This window comes from Dreissena polymorpha, chromosome 1, assembly GCF_020536995.1.
Source record: "Dreissena polymorpha isolate Duluth1 chromosome 1, UMN_Dpol_1.0, whole genome shotgun sequence".
Taxonomy (NCBI): domain Eukaryota; kingdom Metazoa; phylum Mollusca; class Bivalvia; order Myida; family Dreissenidae; genus Dreissena; species Dreissena polymorpha.
In genome coordinates this window covers 48,321,149-48,342,682 of record NC_068355.1, presented here as the reverse complement: position 1 = coordinate 48,342,682, position 21,534 = coordinate 48,321,149, and the positions used below count along the sequence as shown (strand labels likewise).

Here is a 21,534-nt window from a genome sequence, read left to right as displayed (position 1 = left end):
TTTCAATAAAACACATAAAAAAGAATAGCAAATTAGGAACTCAATTTTAATATCAATAAACTATTTAACTAATGACTATAAGATTGTGTTGACTACACACTACACACTAATATAAAAAAAAATAAAAAATAATAATAATAAGAAAATCTGAAGTCACTCCGAGTCAGTGCAATGATATAAACGTGCAGCATGTCTATACTAGTCTATACTGTTAAATAAAACTTTGACAACAACTCTGTTGCTTACAGAGATCACAATCACAAACAATATAATTAAAATGTTTAACACAATCAGTTTAAATGTTAGATTAAGACTGTGTCTGTGTGTCTCCTGCTGATGCTGGTTCTTTGTTGTGTGGCAGGAATATGGTCACACACTAAATGTTAAGATCAGCTGGAATGATAATATTATGCTTGAGGAATACCAGCATGTCAACTTGGTCACCACTAAGACATGCCCGTTGTGCTGTGACAACATCACCAGCCGTAGAAAAGACTCGCTCACTAGCAACACTTGTTGCAGGCACACCAAGTAACCGCTTTTCATATTTTGATAGGAATGGAAATTTATCCTGTCTTGCCTGCCACCACAAGAGAGGGTCACTGACCTTTGAATTCAACGGAAGACACTCTTCCTCTTTATAAAAAATAATTTCGGCTCAAATTTTTTCAACATATGACTTAGCTGGCTCAACCGTTGTAACAAACACATCTCAAAATAAATCAGCCAGTGCACAACTAGATTTATAGTCAGAATTGTCAGTCTCTATCTTAATAATTTTGGTAGGTGGTTCCTCATTTTGGGGTAGTTTGATAGATGGTTCCTCATTCTGTGGTAATATGGGCGGTTCTGATACTTCTGCATCAACAACTGTAGCAGGCTTGCTGGTGGTGCTGGAACTGGTAGAGGGGGCCTCGTCTGATTCCCTTTTCATGTTCACATTCTGAAAAAGAAATAAACAGAATGAATCATTTTAAATATACATCATAGTTTATCTACATATTGCCAAGATTGTGACTGTCCTATTTTTACATCGGACATCTTTTGTTTGCATGTTTTTGTTAATGCCCATTTCAACAGTATTTCAGTCATTTTACATGTGGCAAATGATCATTGTTTCCTTCTTCCTAGTCAATTAACTCCAACAAGTACCAGTAAGATTTGTGTTCGATGTTAGGACAACCATCTATCAGTGGGAGGCTACAAGAGTAATAAGTAAGCACCTTAGGCTCTTTAAGAAGAAAGTTCTTTGAGTTATGTACAAAAAGTGTTCTTACTTAATACTTATAGCATCATATCAATATAATGTCACATACCTGACATCTGATGGAATCCACCAATTTCTCTACCTCTGTTTGGACACCATCATATACATCACGTCGGGAGCTATCATACAAATACGGAAGACTCTTAAATCGTGCGTCGAGTGCAGATGCCTGCAGCAGGAATCTTAGGATACCCTCATCTGTGTACCTAAAGCAAAAATAGGAAAACACAATTTATTGCAAATGTATCCAAAATACACCTTACAGAAATATTATATAATAAGAATTTTGCTTTTAACAGTAAGAATGATATTTGAATTTGACTTGTTTGTTTCTAGATGTTTTAAGTATTAAGTAACAGCCTGATTTTACTTATGACATATTGTGCAATATAAGCCAATGTTGTAATTATTAATAATTGTTATTGAAATTGTGCAATATTGTTAATTGTTATTTCAATATATATTTTTTATGCTGTTATTAATTTTGTTTAATGTTTACCTGTTTTAATATTTTTATTTATTTATTTATTTAAAGTTATAAGGCTAACCTTGGCTTGAGATCAGAGCTAATTGCTGTTTTGATCTCTAAAGCCATAGTGCTGTCAGAGGGCTGGACCTCAAGCTGTCGTAGCAACATTTCTTTCAGAGGATGTAAGAGCGGAACTGTCTGGCTGCACATCATAGTTGTCACTGTCTTGAGCTTCAAGATTCCAATAAGCACCTCAACGTTCTGAATATCTCCATCTGATAAAGTTACGATTTCGTTCACTTTTTTTTAGTTCCAGTAGCGCAGCATAAACAGCTGCCTGCTGCTCTAGATATCTTTCACACATATCATAAGTGGAGTTCCACCTGGTTGGTACATCCATCAGTAGTCTGTGCTCGGGAAGATCAAGTTTAGCCTGCATTAGCTTAAGAACACTTGTTGCTGAAGTACTCTTATGAAAGAATGTTACCACACGCCTTACTCTACCTAAAAGTTTATCAACTTGTGAAACTTTCAGACCTCGTTGTGTAGCCAGATTAAGGGTGTGGGCCAAACATCCAACATGTGGATTTAAACCAGATTCTTTCACTGCACGAACAATATTGCTAGCATTGTCCGTGGTAACGGCTGGCCCCTTGCCATCACGTTCTAATTGCCAGCGTGCAGATGTGTCCTTCAAAGCGTCAGCCAAATGTTCGGCTGTATGAGATTCATCAATTTTTTTTTGTTTCAAGAGTATAATTTTCAACTTTCCAGTCCTTCTTGATGAAGTGGGCAGTGACAGCAACACGGTTCTCAGTAGCCCTAGATGTCCATGAGTTTGTAGTTATGGCAATGCTTTCTGCAGAATTAAGTTGCATCTTTACCCTGTCTGTAACCTTTTTCAACAGTGCTTGCACAACCTTTTCACTGAAATTTGTACGACAGGGAAGTTTGTACCTGGGTTCTAAAGTACTAATCATGTGTTTGAAACCTTTGTTCTGCACCGTGGAATATGGTCTCATGTCACAAGCTAAGTACCCAGCGATAGATTTGGAAATAGATTCTGTCCTTTCAGGGGTTAAGTTAAATCTGCACATGTCAGCAACTTTCAGCTGGCCACTTAACAAATTCCCACCAGAACTTACAGAAGCAGAACTTTTCTGGCTGGCGACTTTGTCGAATTGAGTAGTTGCGCTGCTACCTCCTGCTAATAAATCAACATTATGCTTACGGTTTACGTGTTGTATAGGATTGGTGGTTGCATCGGATTTGGGGTATGCAACGTCCGTGAAACATAACTTGCATGTGGCTTTATCGGGAGGGCCACCATCCCGAAATCCAAAGTATTTCCAAACTTTAGATTTAAGTTTTTTTGGCGCATTTGTTAATTTCACGTTTTCGGCAATGACTCGTTTGGCCATTTTGACGCTTTTGCCGAAAGTAGACCGTAACGCGCTTATTGATTGGATGACTAAAGTAATAAGTAGCCAATCGCGCGCGTCGTAATTACAGGTAAAGATAAAACGTATCAAATTCGGGATTTTCGAAACTACATAAGTTGTTTCCCATTCGGGTAGGTATCACGAGTATCCCGGGTAAAAAGCGGTCCGTCTAAAATGCGTATATGACTCATATCCGCGGATATGACTTAAAAGTGCGGATATGGACGAATACAGGCAATATCGACACATTTTCTGCAATGTTTATTTCAATGTTTAATAAAAAAATACACAACATTTGTTAAATATGTAAGAATTGTCTCAAAATATAACAATTTAATAGACATTATCTTTTTTTCCAACTCTAAATTCATATCCGCGAACATGACGATAGCCAGGAGATTGTTTAAGGGCTACACATCACAAACAATATAACCACGCCGACACCACATACGTTTTGTTGTACAAGATTACATAATGTTTATATAATATACTGAATTATTATTATTCTTGATGTAGTCTGAAAACTTTAGTATTTAGATATACAGTATGCTTTAGAAAATATTAAAGTATTTTTGGGCCGATTAGCGCCAGACCACAAGTAATTAATGATGTTACTTTCCCCTGGTTATATTTTAATTTGAATTACAAAATGTTGAATTTATTTAAATATACTGAATGTTATGAATGCAATACATATTGTCTGAAATGTCACTGTTTCAAGTGGCATTTTTATTTGAAAATAAATGATGATTTCAAATGCGCGAATATGATAAAATCGACGATTGTGGTTTATCCAATAAAGGATCTATATTTGTAGTGCAATAATTACTTTATGCAAGGTAAACATATCTTATATTTGATTGTTATTATTTATTTTATGCTTTCCGGTGGTTTATTGAGAAATATCAGTGAATGAAACTGATAATTTAACTGTTTCAAACAGTGAAAATTAACAGTGAAAATTATCGATAATTTTCACTTTTTACTGTGAAATGACATCTTTTTGTTAACGAAATTACGTCATTATCCCAGCGAAAATCTTCAGTTAAACTCTTAAACAATGTGTACAGATTTTCGTAAATCCGTCTTGACAGAGTTGTCGTTCGTGCGGGTAGGTATACCTTCTTCCGGTGTTAAGGAAAACACTGGGGAAATACTACTGTGCCCTCGTTAAATGCCATAATTTTAGCGGTATAATCGGTAGATTTTCAAAAAAAGTAAAATTACATAAATTGCCTAAAGACTCAAGTACAAAAAAAGCTTGGATGAAAGCAATTAGCCGGAAAAATTGGTTTTCAACGGCGTATACTCGCGTCTGTTCCGACCACTTTTGAGACGGAATCGGTCCAAACTATGTTGACCGAAACAAAATTCCTACTGAAAATTTACCTCAGCGCAAAGTAGTACCAAAACATGAAAGAAAGCAGCGTACATAAAGGCCGCCACTTCCAGAAAATATCCCTGTCACCTCTGCCCTACATTTCCATTCGTAAGTACCAGACAGGTAGCATGTTTTGTAGTCATAATCCATATTGTCCACATCATGTTCAAAGGGTTATTAGAAATATACGTTTCCCCTATAGTTTCATCGATTCCCATGAATTCAGCCAACAAATGTAAGACATATTTGGATAAACATTAGATATTTATCTTATTTTTGTCAGAAAAAGTTTAACATGATATTAAAAGGGTAAAATATACACAATACATCTAGTCAAATTTTGATAATATATTTCTTTTATCATATATAATTTTACATACATATAAGCGTTATGCATATAAACCAACAAATTCATGAACATTTCATTACTGATAATGGATAATATGTCCGACACATAAAATGGAAAATAAAAAAATAAATACACCCACCCGCCCTAATTTTCCCCAAAATTTGGATGAGGATCTAGTTATTTATTTTCTATTGCCTAATGTTGAAAATTCCATTACACATGTTTCGTTTTTTGGTTTATTTTTGGTGTTTTCACTTCATATGCACTTATATTTGTTAATGCAGCATCAACTTACTAAAACAATATCCCGGAAAGAGAAAATAATGCATTTAAATATCAACCGTACTTTCGTTTAAACAACTGACGACAGAAATGATTCGATTTACGATGTGAATCTTAATTTAGTTTAAGTGAAGATTCGTTCATAAGACACAAAGACACTATTTTGTTTTACGGATCATTTCGGCTAAGAGGAGCGGATGAGTCATGTAAAATATCGAATATTATATATATTTTTAGAAACAACTGGTAGCAAGATGAGTTGCAGATAATTGGTCAGTAACCACATTTAAACTAAATTTTTTGACCTGTTAATTCTTTTTAGCTCAATTCAACAGTGAAAAATGCCCATAATATCACTTTAAAATCGATAATCCACCGAATCCAACAAATATCCTCTATATATTATAGTTTATTAGTACGTACAAATATGCAAGTCATTTTATTTATTCAAACGAACAAAGGATATCGTAGTGCTACATTTAAATGTTTCAAGAATGATTATAACCATTATAGTTGCGATGTTATTGAAAAGCAATGCATGTCCCGCTAAAATTTTAGATTTTTCGTTAATATTATGTTTTATAAGTGAATGTAACAGCTGTAATATTAATCTTAAACATATAGGCTTCGTATTTTAACTTATCGGGATATTGGATATGAACTGTTGAAATATTAACGAAAAATCTAAAATTTTACCGGGACATACATTGCTTTTCAATAACAGCGCAACTATAATGGTTAAAATCATTCTTGAAACATTTAAATGTAGCACTACGATGTCCTGTGTTCATTTGAATAAATAAAATAACGTGCATATTTTTACGTACCAATAAACTATAATATATAGTAACAATCAAATATAAGATATTTTTACCTTGCATATTTAATACATATTGAGTATTTTTCATTAAACATTGAAATTAACACTACAGAACAAGTGTCGATATTGCCTGTATTCGTCCATATCCGCACTATTCGGTCATATCCGCGGATATGGGTCATATACGCATTTTAGACGGACCGCTTTTTACCCGGGATACTCATAATACCTACCCGAATGGGAGACAACTTATGTAGTTTCGAAAAGACCGAATAGTCAGAATACAGCGAGCTTTACGTATCTATGTATATATATGTCTATATGTCAAAGAATCGAATCGAATTTGGTAGGTTTGGTATCGAAATCGAATCGACGCATTTCGAATCGATGTTCGATGCATCGGATCGAATCGTTGCAGCTCTAAATTAATCACATAGAAAAGAAAGTATACAGTACGTTACAAGAACAACACAGAAACTTCATAATATAGTAAAGACTAAGAGTTTGTCTCGCAATTGTGTATTATGCAGTGTTTCAGTTTTAGTAAACAGCATTGACAATTTACCCTCATCCCCTCCCAAAAAATACAAAAATACACATCTTAAACAGACTTGTGTGTGTCAAAATAACAATCTTTGTTTCGAAACAATGTGTTTTATTGAATAATTTAAATGACATCTCACAACAGTGTTTTTCATTTGAGGGATTTTAATGCGTTAGCAATTTGCATACAATTATATGATCTTGTTTTCCTATTTTTATTAACAATACTGTTATGAGCAGGGCCGTACCCAGAAAATATTGACTGGGGGGCCCAAAGGGGGAGGGTGTGGGAAGGGTTGCCCCTCCCGAATCGATTTTTTTTTATTAGGCACTGTTCAAAGTGATTTTAAATGCGAATAAAAACCTTACTTTGTGCTATACATTTTTGGTATATAACAAGTAAAACAGCACCTTTCTTAAGTCTAAAGCTTTAACCATTGGTGTGAAATTCACGAGTGTAGGACATTAGCCCCTAGCCCCTAGGACAAAAGCCACTTATGACATTAGCCCCCTAGAACATTTGCCCTTAGGACAAAAGCCCCTACCTATTTTTAAATTCATTTTTTAGGCGTTTAATTTTATCTTTTTTTAAATGAAATGCAATTAAAAGGTAGAACATGATATACATATCAAGATTACATGATAAGATGTTTAGTAACAAACAGAGCTCTTAGTATAGGTATATAAAACCATGTTTTACTTTAAATATGCAATTTTCATTGTATCTTGTAGTTAAAGAAGAAACAAAAACATGAACACCTTTCAAAGTAAAAAATACTTCATAGTTAATTGGGCCCCATTCCTAATCTCAAAACGTATATATCTTTCCTATATATAATGGGGGCTAATGTCCAAGAGGGCTAATGTCCGTACCCCGAAATTCACACACATTTTTAAAGCTTTAGATTTCAGAAATGTATGATGTTTTATGAAGAAGGAAAAGCAACCTTTGAAACTAAAAAAACCTTTATTAAGAAATGTAACATGAAGTATGACTCTAGAGGAGGTTTGATTTCAAAGAGAAAATACCATTATGGTTATATGTCAGTAACTAACATATAACCTACTAGTATTTCCTCTTTGAAACCAAACCTCCTCTAAAGTTTCAAAGTCAATTAATAATGAAATGTTTATCATCTAAAACACAGTTTTCACAGAAATCTATCATAAAGTATGACTCTAGAGGAGATTTGAATTCAAAGAGAAAATACTAAAATCGTTCAGACCTACGACCTTCTGTATCAGTTCCGTCCATTTGCCGTTTCTCTTTCCTTCGCCAATTACGTGTTACACCAACCATCTATGGATGAAGCATTGAGCGCAACGGGTAATTGACAGATTGGGGATGTGTGTACAAGGTGATAAGAAAACATAGCCTAGGAGCTTATCTCCACTGGCGAGTAAATTAGCGCTAACCCACTTGTGTATCAGGGGCAATAAAACACATAGATCTGCGCATTTGTATTGGGGGGAAGTGTACTGTGGGCCCTTTCATGTGAGAAAAATTTGAATTAGGCCCATTATTAAAAAATCATTACTCGACAGCCAGCTTGGGGGGCCCGGGCCCCTGGGCCCAGTGCCTGGGTACGGGCCTGATGAGTTAGTGGAATTAGCTTCTAATTACATGCAATGCACATGCACTTATCAGTACGAAAATAAATCCATATATCCGTGAACATTGCAGGTTTTAAAATGATTAATTATCTTAAAATATATATCAACATGCACATTAGGCTTTTTTTCTCAGATTGTCATTTGCCCCATCCACGTTTATTTTCTTGTATAGAATAATCATGGATTATATTCACATAAAATAATATTTCATTTTATTCCTCAGTCTTTTTATGGTTTATATATGCAGTTGACATGTTAATTTCATCCAAAAAGTTTTTAGGTAATTCTTGAAAATGTCCTACGCAAAAACAACTATTTTGTGTACCAATTTAACGTGTATTAAATCAAGTTTTCATATAATATATTCATGTAATATATATTTCATCAAAAACAGTTAATTGTTGTAGTTTTTTTAAAATATAATGTTATATATTTCTTAAATTAAAAAGCTAACCAAAACGGTCGAAATAAGATGTTGTTTGCGCAATTCGTGCAAACACAGTATTTTATAGGTTTATGGGCAGCCATCTTGGCTTTAGAAACCATGTGATCAATAAGTTTCGTGAGTACAAAAATAATGTTTTACCCAAAACAATGTAGATTATCATCAGCATTTTCAAATAAATCTTAAAATCATGCAGCGTGAGCCTCTGATACTACTAGAGCTCATTGTGAGAGATCTTATACCCATTGTTGATAAATGATTAAATTTATTTTTACAATTATAATAAGGAGAACATGAAATTTATGTTTAAAAACAAAAAACGTGTTTGTCAGAAACACAATCCCCCCTTCTGCGCCGCTTTTTAAAATTATTATTATATCCCTTTAAAAAATATTACTTCCCTTGTGAAAATGATCTGTACCTGCCAAATGATAAATATAAATTATCTCCATTTAAAGCTTGTTACTTCCCTTGGTGTTTTTTTACCTTTAACCTTGAAGGATTACCTTGACCTTGACCTTTCACCACTTAAAATGTGCAGCTCCAAGAGATACAAATGCATGCCAAATATCAAGTTGCTATCTTCAATATTGCAAAAGTTATGGCCAATGTTTAGATTTTTTCGGACGGACGGACGGACTGACGGACAGTTCAACTGCTATATGCCACCCTACCGGGTGCATAACAATGTGCATACACTTAAAAGTATCAAAAAGCCTCGTATATCTCAAAATATATCAATATGCACATAACGCATTTTTTCTTTATATATGCCATTTACCCCACCCACTTTTCTTGTCTAACAAATCACATTTATATTATAATATTCACATGAAATATTATATATTTATATTCCTTATACCCATAGGTGTGTATAAATGTAGTGAGGATAATAATTGTATCTAAACTGTTTTTCAGATACAAATTGAAACATGTAATAAGGACAAAAACACATTTTTTTTCCTTTTTTTTTCCATTGATATAGTCATTTTTTCCAAACAATATTTAATTTATCACTAAAAAACTTATTTGTTCTCAATGGCTTAAATGAAAAAGCTTACCAAAATCATGGAAAATATATATTGTTTGTGTCATTTGCGAAAAAACGGCATTTCCTATGTTTTTGGTCGGCCATCTTGGCGGCCATCTTGGATTTAGACCCCGTGGGCATGAACTTTTTCTTGGGAACAAAATTTTCTTTTACCCATGACAATGTAGAACATCATCAGCATATTTAAAAAATAGAGAAAATATATAGTTGTTTCATTGGTCTATAAAAATAAAATGGATGTAAAATTACTAATTTGAAATTAACGTTCTCATACACTTATTAAATCTGTTTCCCCAGGATATGCTGTTCTATTAATATTTACCTTTATCAACACGAACGACAACTCTGATAGGAGAATGTTATCAATGAAAATCAACGAGCAATCTCCTACGCAGTGGCGAATGCCAAGGGAAGTAACTGAAAAATCGAGTTATCTCAATCAGGACTGGCTCGGTCTTTTACATAGGTCGCAATTGTGAAGAATTTTTTTACTGGTTATCAAACCTTGGACGTTGCTGTTCCAGCATCGTCAAAAAAAGGATCCAATCATGCACCGTGGACCTCCGTTCCTACTAGACTAATGTGTCTCAAGATATAATACAACTTTGTAATAAATATCGTTTTGATGCCACCTCTATTTGTTTCAAAAGCAATGTCTGCAGGGTTCACTAGATGAAAAGCTATGGCGATTTTTGGAGTCATCACGGCAAATTATTAGCATTACTAAAAGACGCATTTACGTATCATCGTTTACTCAAAGATCTACAAAATAAATTGCTACTTTACTTGAACATGCCAAGTAAAGTCAATGTCGTTCTCTTTGCCATAAAACCGGCATACTAAAAATGACCAGATATATCCTACACAAATCGAAACAAACCGAGACTTTTTAATACACAGTTTTGTGCGCGTGGTCAATTCACTACACCCATTCATACTTTTACCCGCAGTATTACTACTTCTCCACGAGAGGAAAAGTGAAAACCGATAATTATCACGAAATACTTTATAAAAAACATTACCAACATTTACAATGGTGCGCATGTTCATCTTCTACTTCCTTCTTGATCGCCGCTACGATCGTCCTAAGGCAAAGATAAAACCGGTGGTCGTTTGATGAACCTCCACCTGTCCGCACAGCTTTTCATGAAGGCTTACAGGTTCCGGCCATAGATGGTCCCTTAGGGGTTGATTGTTTCTGCATGCTTAGATTATATGTTCAGCCGTTTGGTTAGGTTCCCAACAGAGGCAATTCCAAAACGGCATGATCTTGGAATCTCTCGTGTATGTAGTGGTTTAGCGTGTCATGCCCTTTTCACATGTTTGTTGTTAATATAAATCAAAGCGCTGAAGGCACACTATTGCATAATCTTAGACGCTACTCAGTTTTCAAAATTACGTTATAGCTTTTTGTATCGCAAGTTTGAAATGAACACAACCCATTCGAATTTATAAATAGTGTGTCTTAAAGCACAGGTCGAGATGTGGGTGCACTGTTTATCCTAATATGTATGTTAAAGAGATAACTTAGACAAAATAAAAACAATATGTTTCTTTTTTTTTGCAATTGGTTGCTGCACTGGCAACCATCTTTAGAATTTTGGTTGCCTTGCTAAAGAATAACAAGCCCCCTAATATGTATGTTAAAGAGATAACTTAGACAAAATAAAAACAATATGTTTCTTTTTTCGCAATTGGTTGCTGCACTGGAAAAAATCTTTAGAATTTTAGTTGCCTTGCTAAAGAATAACAAGCCTAGAATCATGTACATGTTGTGTTATGTGTACCTAATACTTTTTTTCTTTAAATTTTTGAGCAACAATTTTGCCGACATGACAGACTTTTAATGCATCATGTCTTGTTGTGAGCCGGAATTGAATCATTTCCTAGGCCTAATTGATCCACAGTCGCCAATTTGTATTCTGTGTTTAATTGGATTGAGTTGTTTCAAGCTTTGAAAAGGCTAGTTGCCCTGTTTTTTAGCCCAACTCGTGGCACTTGACATTGCAGACGACAGCAATAATTTCGCGCTGTTTCTTAAAACATGGGTTTTACATTGCTTACATGTATAGTGAATGGTTATTATCACGCGGCTGTAAAAAAAGGGTGTATATCAGTCATATAAATATACACGATGAAATATACATGCACTCGAATTAAATTGGCACCGCATCAAATTATTAACGGGTATTGTTTTTCACAACTTACAGATGGGAGATGAGCCCCCTCTGTACGTTATTTATGACGTTATTTGGGTCCGTTATGACTCTTTAAGAAAAAAACTATAAAGTCATGGATAACGACATTTATTTCATTGCTGAACACTTTTTCTCATGCATAGATACACATAATCCCATGTCGATCGATTCCCCAATGCACCCGTATCAGCCCAACTCGTATCAATTACTGCATACTTACTTCTTTTCCCGTCGCTTTTCATTGCCAGATTATCCCTTATATTCCATTTTGAATAGTAAACTCAAGAATTTCATAAACATAAACATTCGTCTTTTTTCTTAAGTAGCAAAGGAATTTTGGCATATGTGACTATTTAAAGATGTGATGAAATAGTGTCCAATCGGGACGGGGTTTTCCAACTAAACACACGTATGTCGCCTGACTTGCTGTTCAATAAATACACCCACACTTTTCACGTGACGTTGTGCATTGTGTGCATAGTTTTCGCGCGCTTTTTACTGAGACAAAGAAACAGCAGACATACACGAAGCACTGTTTATTTGAAGCTATAATTTGTTTATGTCGCGTTAACATTAAAATTCAGAAGCGTGTTTCAGATTACAAATTTATTTATGCCAAGTTGAGAATTCGATAAAAACATTTTAGTGGTATGTAATGAATTCAACTTTATTTTTTTTCAATTCTTTACGAGTCGAATAAATGATTTAACTTTATTTTGCATGCAATGCACAATTTCCACGTGAATTATACCCTGTTGTCATCATCAGTCTTCTAAAAAAACATTACGTGATTTTATCGTTAAAGTGTTAACTTTCGGGACCAAATGTGGTAGGTGACAACGACAACAAACTGTCACAAAACCACACTTATGGCATGTACGTCATTTTTTTACAACATTTATATAGCGCCCTTTTCATACAGTATGTGCGTTCAGAGGCGCTTCACATTTTTCCCCCAATCACTGGGTCATAAGTCGTCCGTTAACATATTGGCGTAGTATGCAGCCACGGCACATTGGCTTATTTTCCTCACAGGTACCCATTTAAACACCAGGGTGGAGAGGAGCAAATGTAGGATAAATTTCTTGCTCAGGAAAATTCCAGTGGTCACGGCGGGATTCGAGCCAGGGACATAGCGATCTCTAAGCCAGCGTCCTACCATTAGACCACTGTTCCCACTCATTCGTCGTATGCATAATTTTACTGCAGGTAGTGTAGGCCTACGAGTGCTGTTTCTCGTGCAAAGCGTGCGCTCTCATTGGCCAATATCGATTGTCCAATACAACGACGCTCCGCCTAGCGTAGTAAACTGCAGACTGACTTGCAAAACTCGCGTACAACTTAAAATGAGCATGTATTATTTGGTACCGTTAACTGCAGGTACCTGGCCGTCACCCAGTTTGAGCCGACGGACGCTCGGAAGGCGTTCCCGTGCTTCGACGAGCCGGCGATGAAGGCCACCTTTAAGGTCACGCTGATCCGGAAGAAGTACTTCATGTCTAGGTCCAACATGGTTATAAGTCGTACTATAACAAGGTATGCATTTTTGGGGTAAATTCTACAATATAATATAATATAATATAAACAAGATAACTATTGATGCAAAGCATCAAAGGGCGTCGGGAATTTCAGTGTTAAAGGCACTCAATGAAGTTACATGGAACGACTTTTTTCTACTGTAAATATTAGTATATTGGCCGATTATTTTAAACAAAATAGAAAAAGATACTGGTATAACCATTATCTATGATTTTGTGTTATAACCCCCCAAAAAACATTATCTATGATATTGTGTTATAACCCCCAAATAACCATTATCTATGATTTTGTGTTGTAACCCCCAACAATTTCGAAGTTCATTTTATTTACATTGGTTTCCTTTTTTTACTGGCATCCGTGTGCAGTTTTCATTAATGGAACAGAAATGTGTAGGTTTTAAAAAATCGGCTTCATCTTGTAAGCGTAATTTCATATTTTTCTCAGCTTCAAGGGGAGATGATTCTGAACTTATTCTTATGTTGCTCATTTACGATAGGGGTTGAGTACTCATTGATATGAAAACACTGTAAAAGTTTTAATGTGTTTACGACCCCCCCCCCCCCCACCCTCTCACACATATATTTCATGGGCATAAAAAAAAATGGTTACAATAAAACAGCATATTTATTTAAACTAAAATGTCTACATCAAAACAAAAAGTTAACATAGAACACAAATAAAATAATTTGATTCTACTGGGGCTCGAACCTTGGGCCTCTCACATGTGAAGCGAGCGTGTAACCACTACACTACGGAAACGCTTGAAAAATCACCTTCTAACTAAGAGATTTAATAAGTGACTGTAGTGTAACGGTTTTCAATAAAGCAAGAAACCGTGTAATCGCTGTCGTCTTGTAAAATTGAAGAAAATACGCCTTAACCAAACTCGAATAGCAAAAGTCAGCGCTATTGTTAAATAAATATATTTTGATTATGTTTAGTTTTTATACAAAACCAGAAAGTTTCACCGGTTCGCGTATTTGCCCAGTCCCTGTGATCTTTTATTATTGCCCAGTCCCTGTGATCAGTTATTAATTAAAAGAATTAGCTTTGCATTATTGGCAATAAATGTTGTAGTAAATGTAATAGGCACAAATGCAGTACTTATTTACACGAATTTACACAAAAAATCACCACTATGCAAGATATTCTGACAACAAAAATATATACATTGATCCGTAAAATAACTTCTCCTCCCATAAGCGAAAAAAACGTATTACATACGAGTCGCCGCACTTCAGTGCGACGCCAATAAGGTTTCTGAAAAATGTTAAAAATAGTTTTTTCATTTTGTATGTCTTCTAATCATAGCAAAAATGGGTATGTTGAATTGCAGTTGCATTTATCTTTTTTTGTCGAAAGGTTTTAATGATCGAGATTTTAATAAGTATAACATTGTTTTAAAGGGCATTGAGTGATCAATTCGTGATATTATAATGTTTTTTAGTTAATATTCGTATTTCTAAATTTAATTTCTTTCAGAAACGACAGCTTTTGTGAGGATACTTATGAGACTTCATTCAAGATGTCCACCTACCTAGTGGCATTCTTCGTCGGCCAGTTCAACAAAAACGTGGCCGACACGGAACGCGGACTACTTTACGGCGCTTGGGCCCGCCCTCAATATATCGCCCAAACCCAACTGGCTTTGGACGTGGGCAGGAAAACCATCGTTAACTACGAGGACTATTTTAACATCTCGTTTCCTCTCCCGAAGCAAGGTCAGTACGAACGAAATTTTGCTCTGAACCAGTCAAATCACTGCGCGGAGGTTTAGAAAATTATACTTTCAACTCTTAATCGTTCTCATGCAGTTACGCGTACACATCAATTTATGTGTTCCATGAATTCATCTGATGAACAAGTGCTCTACAGAATGCCTGACTATTATTAGTACTAATAAATTATGTTCCTTGTCTTGAACATACGGTTGTTCTCAAACTGCGTATGCTCAATCCGTATTCAAGTCAGACTTTATATTGGGTTTCAGCCGTCGTAGTTTACCATTAAGTCATTATATTTGGCATGATAGTCATTCCGGATTTCTGCCTTTGCTGCATGGAAAACTGGGGATTTATCACTAACCGATAGACCGTCATATTAATACAACTGGAGCTACAGTCAGACGCCAACCGGCAGATAGTCGCCATGGTCGTTACGAATGAGTTGGCATACCAGCTTGGACAAAACTTGTTTTATTCTATCATGATTGTTTAACACGTACACGTGAAATGTTGACCGACCAAACAACGCTAGTGTTTTTGATGTTAGTGGAAACAATTGGCAGAATTTGATGGACCTTTCTATAGTACATGTAAAAGTTTTAATAGCTGTAAAATAACTTTCATGATTTGCTGATGATTTGAAACGTTCGGACATGAGCCAACATGGCGGTCTGAAGCTAAAAGTAACTATAATATATGCACTTACAAACAACTTATAAATGTCTATATATTTGATCAAAGAGCGTAAAATTCTAACACGGCACGCGACTTGTTTTCTATAGACAAAGAAGGAAATCAAGTGTGGGTTATTCTGCAATAACTTATGGGCGGAGCTTAATGTTTCGAAAAAAGTTCCGAATAAATAAAGAAAATATTGCAGTAAAATGCACGTGCTAAAACCCGCTCTAAAAGAAATGTAATAAATGTAGCAGGTATATAAATGTAATGAAACAATAAATTGTATATTTGGTGATAAGTGGAATAACCACGTCTACAAAGAATGTTATTTGTTAGGAAACGTAATTCAGAAAACATTTATAACATGTCAGATTTTCAGTAGCATCAATAAACGTGACGTCATTAAGTTTCTACGATTGTTGTTTTCAATGAAAGAGACGTCATTTGCAAAATATTTATGAATGAAAATGACGTCATAAAATGACGTCACTAAATAGTGAACTTAGTACTAAGAAGGGCGGAGTATTGAAAAATATAGTTCACGTGCTAAAGGTTGAACCAAATCAATCAGAATCGTGTTAGAATCGAAATAATATTTTTCTATGATGGTTTGTTGTCGAATCACCCACAGTAAGTTGTATAGATGCGTGTTATCAAATCACTCGTGCTTCAGCACTCGTAATTTAATTCCTACGCATCTATACTCCTTACTGTGGGTTATTCGACAACAAACCATGATAGAAAAATATTATTTTTTAAATAATCACTTATAAACGTATAAACAATGAACACGCGTAGTCGGAAAATTATTGCAAAAACGAAACTTTTTAAAAGTTGCAAAGCTATTTCTCTGTTTTGCTTTACTTTCATAGACATGATTGCGATTCCCGACTTCGCGGCGGGCGCCATGGAGAACTGGGGCCTTATCACGTACCGCGAGACCGCCATGTTGTTCAACCCGGAAGTGTCGTCAGAGGCCAACCGACAGAGGGTGGTCACTGTGGTCACGCACGAACTCGCACACCAGGTTGAGGCCATGAAACATCACATGAAAACAATAAATATAGAGAATATTATGTTAGTTTTGGATAAAGATCAAGTTTATCATGCGAGGCTTAGAACCGATGTCAGCGCGAGGCTTGCCGAGCGCTAACATGGTTCGAGCCGAGCATGAAAACTTGATCTTTATCCAAAACTCACATAATATTCTATTTATCCTATTATTTCCTCACAATTTTCCATAAATAACTGTCAAATGTGGCATTTTTTTGACGATTTAGTTTTTTCGTAGTTGACAAAAACAGATTCTTCAATTTTTGGAAAAACCCAAATCTGATCTAAAAATAGCGATAGTATAAAGCTCATGTTTATACGACCGTTGTTATACTATCGATATTCATCTGGTAATAGGATAAAATACAATCCTTAAAGCAGCCTTCCATGTTTTGGTTGGGATTGTTGTTGTTAAGTCGGGTAGGATTTAAAACTATTTTTGCCAAAATATGGTTTCAGTGATATGTATTTCAGGGCTACACGTTAATGCAATGGAAACATTATACCGGCCCTTTTAAGAACGTGCTCGATTGTATATTGTTGAATGCATATTTATTGCACTAATATATCTTCCTCACTGATAACCTCATATTCTATTTTTATCCTATTACCAGATGAAAATCGATTAGTATAACAACGATCGTATAAACTTTACCTTTATACTATCGCTATTTTTAGACCATGGTTTTCCGATCTCTATCTTAAGAACATTATATGTTTCAATGTGACGTCATAGCAAATGATGACGTTGAAGTAAACAAACACTTCGGAGTCAACTTGGAAAACAAGCGCTGTTTCTTTGAATTTTAAAGTATTTTTACTCTTTTTGAACGACCACAAAATAATAGGATAAATAGAATATTATGTGAGTGTTGGATAGAGATCAAGTTTATCATGCTCGGCTCGAAACTTTGTAGCGCTCGGCAAGCCTCGCACTACATGTTTCTCAGCCTCGCATGATAAACTTGATCTCTATCCGACACTCACATAATATTCTCTATATAACAAATGCAATACCACAATATTCAAGTTTGCACATTTATATATTGCTGTTTCAGTGGTTCGGTGACCTGGTAACCATGGCCTGGTGGGACGACCTGTGGCTCAACGAGGGGTTCGCCAGATTTGTGCAGTACCTGGGCACGGACAAACTGTTTCCGGACTGGCAGATGGTGAGCTACACGCGTGGCCTTCATATACATGCACTTCATTGTATGATAGTCTTCAGACCCTTTAACTTCCTATCTCTATAAGCGCAGTATGCTGCTCCGAGCGCTTCCCATGTTTGCTCGTTGAGTCTTTAAGTCTTAGAACATGGCACGTAATCGCTAGCTCTATCTCTTTTTAAATATTTAATTATCACCTCTTAGGTGACTTTCGGAACAAGAAATAGGTTAAATATCGTATACAAATTAGAGAGGTAGAGCTACAGTAAGCATTTCAAAGCAGGGTGGGTGCCCATGTGAATGCCGTTGACTGCGGTTCATGTACGATAAAGTCACCAGATAATTATCAGCTACATGTACCGTTATTATTGTTGCCTTTCAACACTTAATTCAATGTTTGCAGTGGGACCAGTTTATTCTTCTAGAATTACATCGCGCTTTCGAACTCGACGCTCTTGTGACGTCACATCCGATATACGTACCAGTAAACGACCCCGTGGAAATAAACGAGATATTTGACACAATTTCATATAGCAAGGTAACTTTGTATTTGATTCGGGCTTCCTAATAACCGTATGGATATTCTTACCTAATTACATGGGGCTACGAATGCGTTATAAAACATGACCAACAGGACCGAGTTGGGCAAATAAGGAACCCTTGTCGAATATTAAAAACGGGAAATAGGCTGATAACAGGTAAATGTTTCTTTTGTGACAAAACCCGAATTTCAGTAGATTAAAAAGTATTGAATTCTAACACATATGGTAAGTTTAACCCATTTATGCCTAGCGTCTAGAAAAAAGGCCTTGGCTAACAGCGTAGACCCAGATGAGACGCCGCATGATGCGGCGTCTCATCAAGGTCTGCGCTGTTTGCTTAAAAGAATTTCTGTAAGAACTATTATAAATATAGAAATAAATATACTAGAAAACCCTAATATGGGAAATAAATTGATCCAATTTAGAAGGATGGGAGAGTCCACTAGGCATAAATGGATTAAACCTATCTTTTTTAGCTCGATTGCATCGAATCCCTAAGGCTTATTTTAAACGCGTCCGTTTGCCAGAACTAGTAACTAATGAATATAGGGGAGATAGAAAGACCGCTTCGACCGTTTGGATCAAATCCGTGACCACCCGGTCGCACAGGCTAAGCAAAGACGGCACTTTCCACCTAGACTCTTGTTGTTGGTTTTTTGCTAAGAAGAGACTTCATTTAAACTATAATTACTTCAATAATGAAAAGTGTCGTCCCTAATTAGCCTGTGCGGAATGCACAGGATAATCTGGTTCGACTCTTTACGCAAATGCATTTTACACGGTTTCCCCAGAACAAAGTTTGTATTGATAATGTGTGTGTTGCAGGGAGGTTCCATCATCCGCATGATGCGATTCATTCTGGGGCCGGAGACGTTCAAGAAAGGACTCACGGTACATCAACACTGCAGCCGTCGCCGCAACCACCATTGAAATATATAGGCTTCACATTATACGATCTCTCATCGCAACCATCATTGAAATACACAGGCTTCACATTATACGATCTCTCATCGCAACCATCATTGAAATACACAGGCTTCACATTATACGATCTCTCATCGTAACCATCATTGAAATACACAGGCTTCACATTATACGATCTCTCATCGCAACCATCATTGAAATACACAGGCTTCACATTATACGATCACTCACGATCCTGTTAAAGTCTAACACTATACATTAGACCGAATCATTATACGACCCTGATACTTCTGCCACTGCAACTAAAACTGCTACCATCAGCAACATAATAGAACCACTTGCTTCATACAACCCCTTTCATAAATACCGCTGTAACACTATAATTATCATATCCACTAGATCAATACAACATTGTCTTCATGCATGCCCATCACTTGACCACGACATATATAATTTAACATTTTCTTCTAGTTGTCCACAGTGTCAACATTTTAATTAATGTTTCCCCATTTTGCAGCGGTACTTGAATGATCACCGATATCGGAACGCACACAAAGAAGATCTTTGGACCGCTCTTAATCAGGTATTTTAACGATAAACAAGCCGCTGTTACAAGCAAATGCTCACGCGTTTACACTACGCCGCGAATGATTTTGAATTTGGATGGTAGCTATGTTGGTAATGCATCATCGCTCAAAGCTCTACAAACGTATTATTATTTTTCCGACTTGCCAATCATCAACATATATGAAACAATTTTAATAGTTGTCGGGAATGTTATCAGCATATTACACGGGGTGGAATCATTGCGACCATAACGCTCGTGTTATGTGCGTAAAATGTCGAAATGCAGCTTCCGTTGTGGTGGCAATTTAAAAAAATGGATTCAAACGGTGAGTACGATTTTGTTGTTTACGTTTCCCGAAGACATACATACCTCTTTTTTTTAAATCAGGGAATGCTATTCGATACGAATATTAATATTGTTTACTATACTGGCAAAATTCTTGGGCAGTACTCACCGTTTGCATCCATTTTTAGCTCGGCTGTTTTCAGAGAAAACCCGAGGTATTGTCATAGCCAGCTCGTCGTCCGCGTCGTGCTAAAACCTTAACATTTTGTCAAGGTTTTGAACATTGGCTCTAAAATCAAAGTGCTTCAACATACAACTTTGAAACTTCATATGTAGCTGCACCTTGACGAGTTCTACATGCCACACCCATTTTTGGGTCACTAGGTCAAAGGTCAAGGCCACTGTGACCTCTAACAAATATTCTGACAAGCTTTCATTTATTCAAAACTGCACCCGCAGCCGAGCGTGGCACCCGTTATGCGGTGCTCTTGTTTGAAATTGCTACCACAACGGAAGCTGCATTGCGACATTTATGCACATAACACGAGTGTAATGGTCGCAATGATTCCACCCTGTGATATAAGTTAAAACACTCTTTACTGCCTTTTTTCCTCTTAGCAATCAGTTGTCGACGGCAAGCCGGTGGATGTGCAGGGTATCATGGATACATGGACAGAGCAGATGAACTACCCTGTCGTCATGGTTACCAAGATAGGCGGCAACATCCGCCTTCAGCAGAAGAGATTCCTGCAGAACAAGCGCGCGAACGAGACCGGAAAATACACGTCTCGTTATGGGCAAGTAATCGTTCTAAAAAGCTTATGGCTGTGATCTCCTTTTATGTTCTTTAATGCAGCGAAGCATGGTAAATCTCTGCGCGTCTCGAAACTTATCAATATGGTTGATTCGTATATTTTTTTGGCGTAAGCTGTATTAAGCCAGCTTTTCACCTTAGCCTGACCTTTGTAAGTGTCCAATAAAATTCCAATAAAATTTCCCGCGGCTAGGTACGAATGAATACACTTCATTTATTCCATTGGCTGATTTGAGTATACCACCAGAACATTGGAAACATATCCGCGTCTTTGTAACACTGTTTTACTGTATGAAACAATTTTATCTCGAATGAAAAGGCTTAATAGATAGAACAGTTTTACACTCAATTCTCGACATCAATACAGTTTGTGCGTACAC

The 21,534-nt window shown here is 36.1% G+C and overlaps 1 protein-coding gene across 1 annotated transcript in view; it reads left to right on the top strand.

Moving 5' to 3' along the window:
* LOC127872833 (uncharacterized) overlaps nucleotides 1-21,534 on the top strand; it is a 129,842-nt gene that overhangs the window by 15,289 nt on the left and 93,019 nt on the right. Inside the window, 8 exon segments of the mRNA XM_052416292.1 lie at nucleotides 13,242-13,397; nucleotides 14,883-15,121; nucleotides 16,675-16,829; nucleotides 17,914-18,027; nucleotides 18,425-18,559; nucleotides 19,389-19,454; nucleotides 20,005-20,070; nucleotides 20,959-21,137. Of these exon segments, the coding sequence (XP_052272252.1) occupies nucleotides 13,242-13,397; nucleotides 14,883-15,121; nucleotides 16,675-16,829; nucleotides 17,914-18,027; nucleotides 18,425-18,559; nucleotides 19,389-19,454; nucleotides 20,005-20,070; nucleotides 20,959-21,137 (1,110 nt within the window).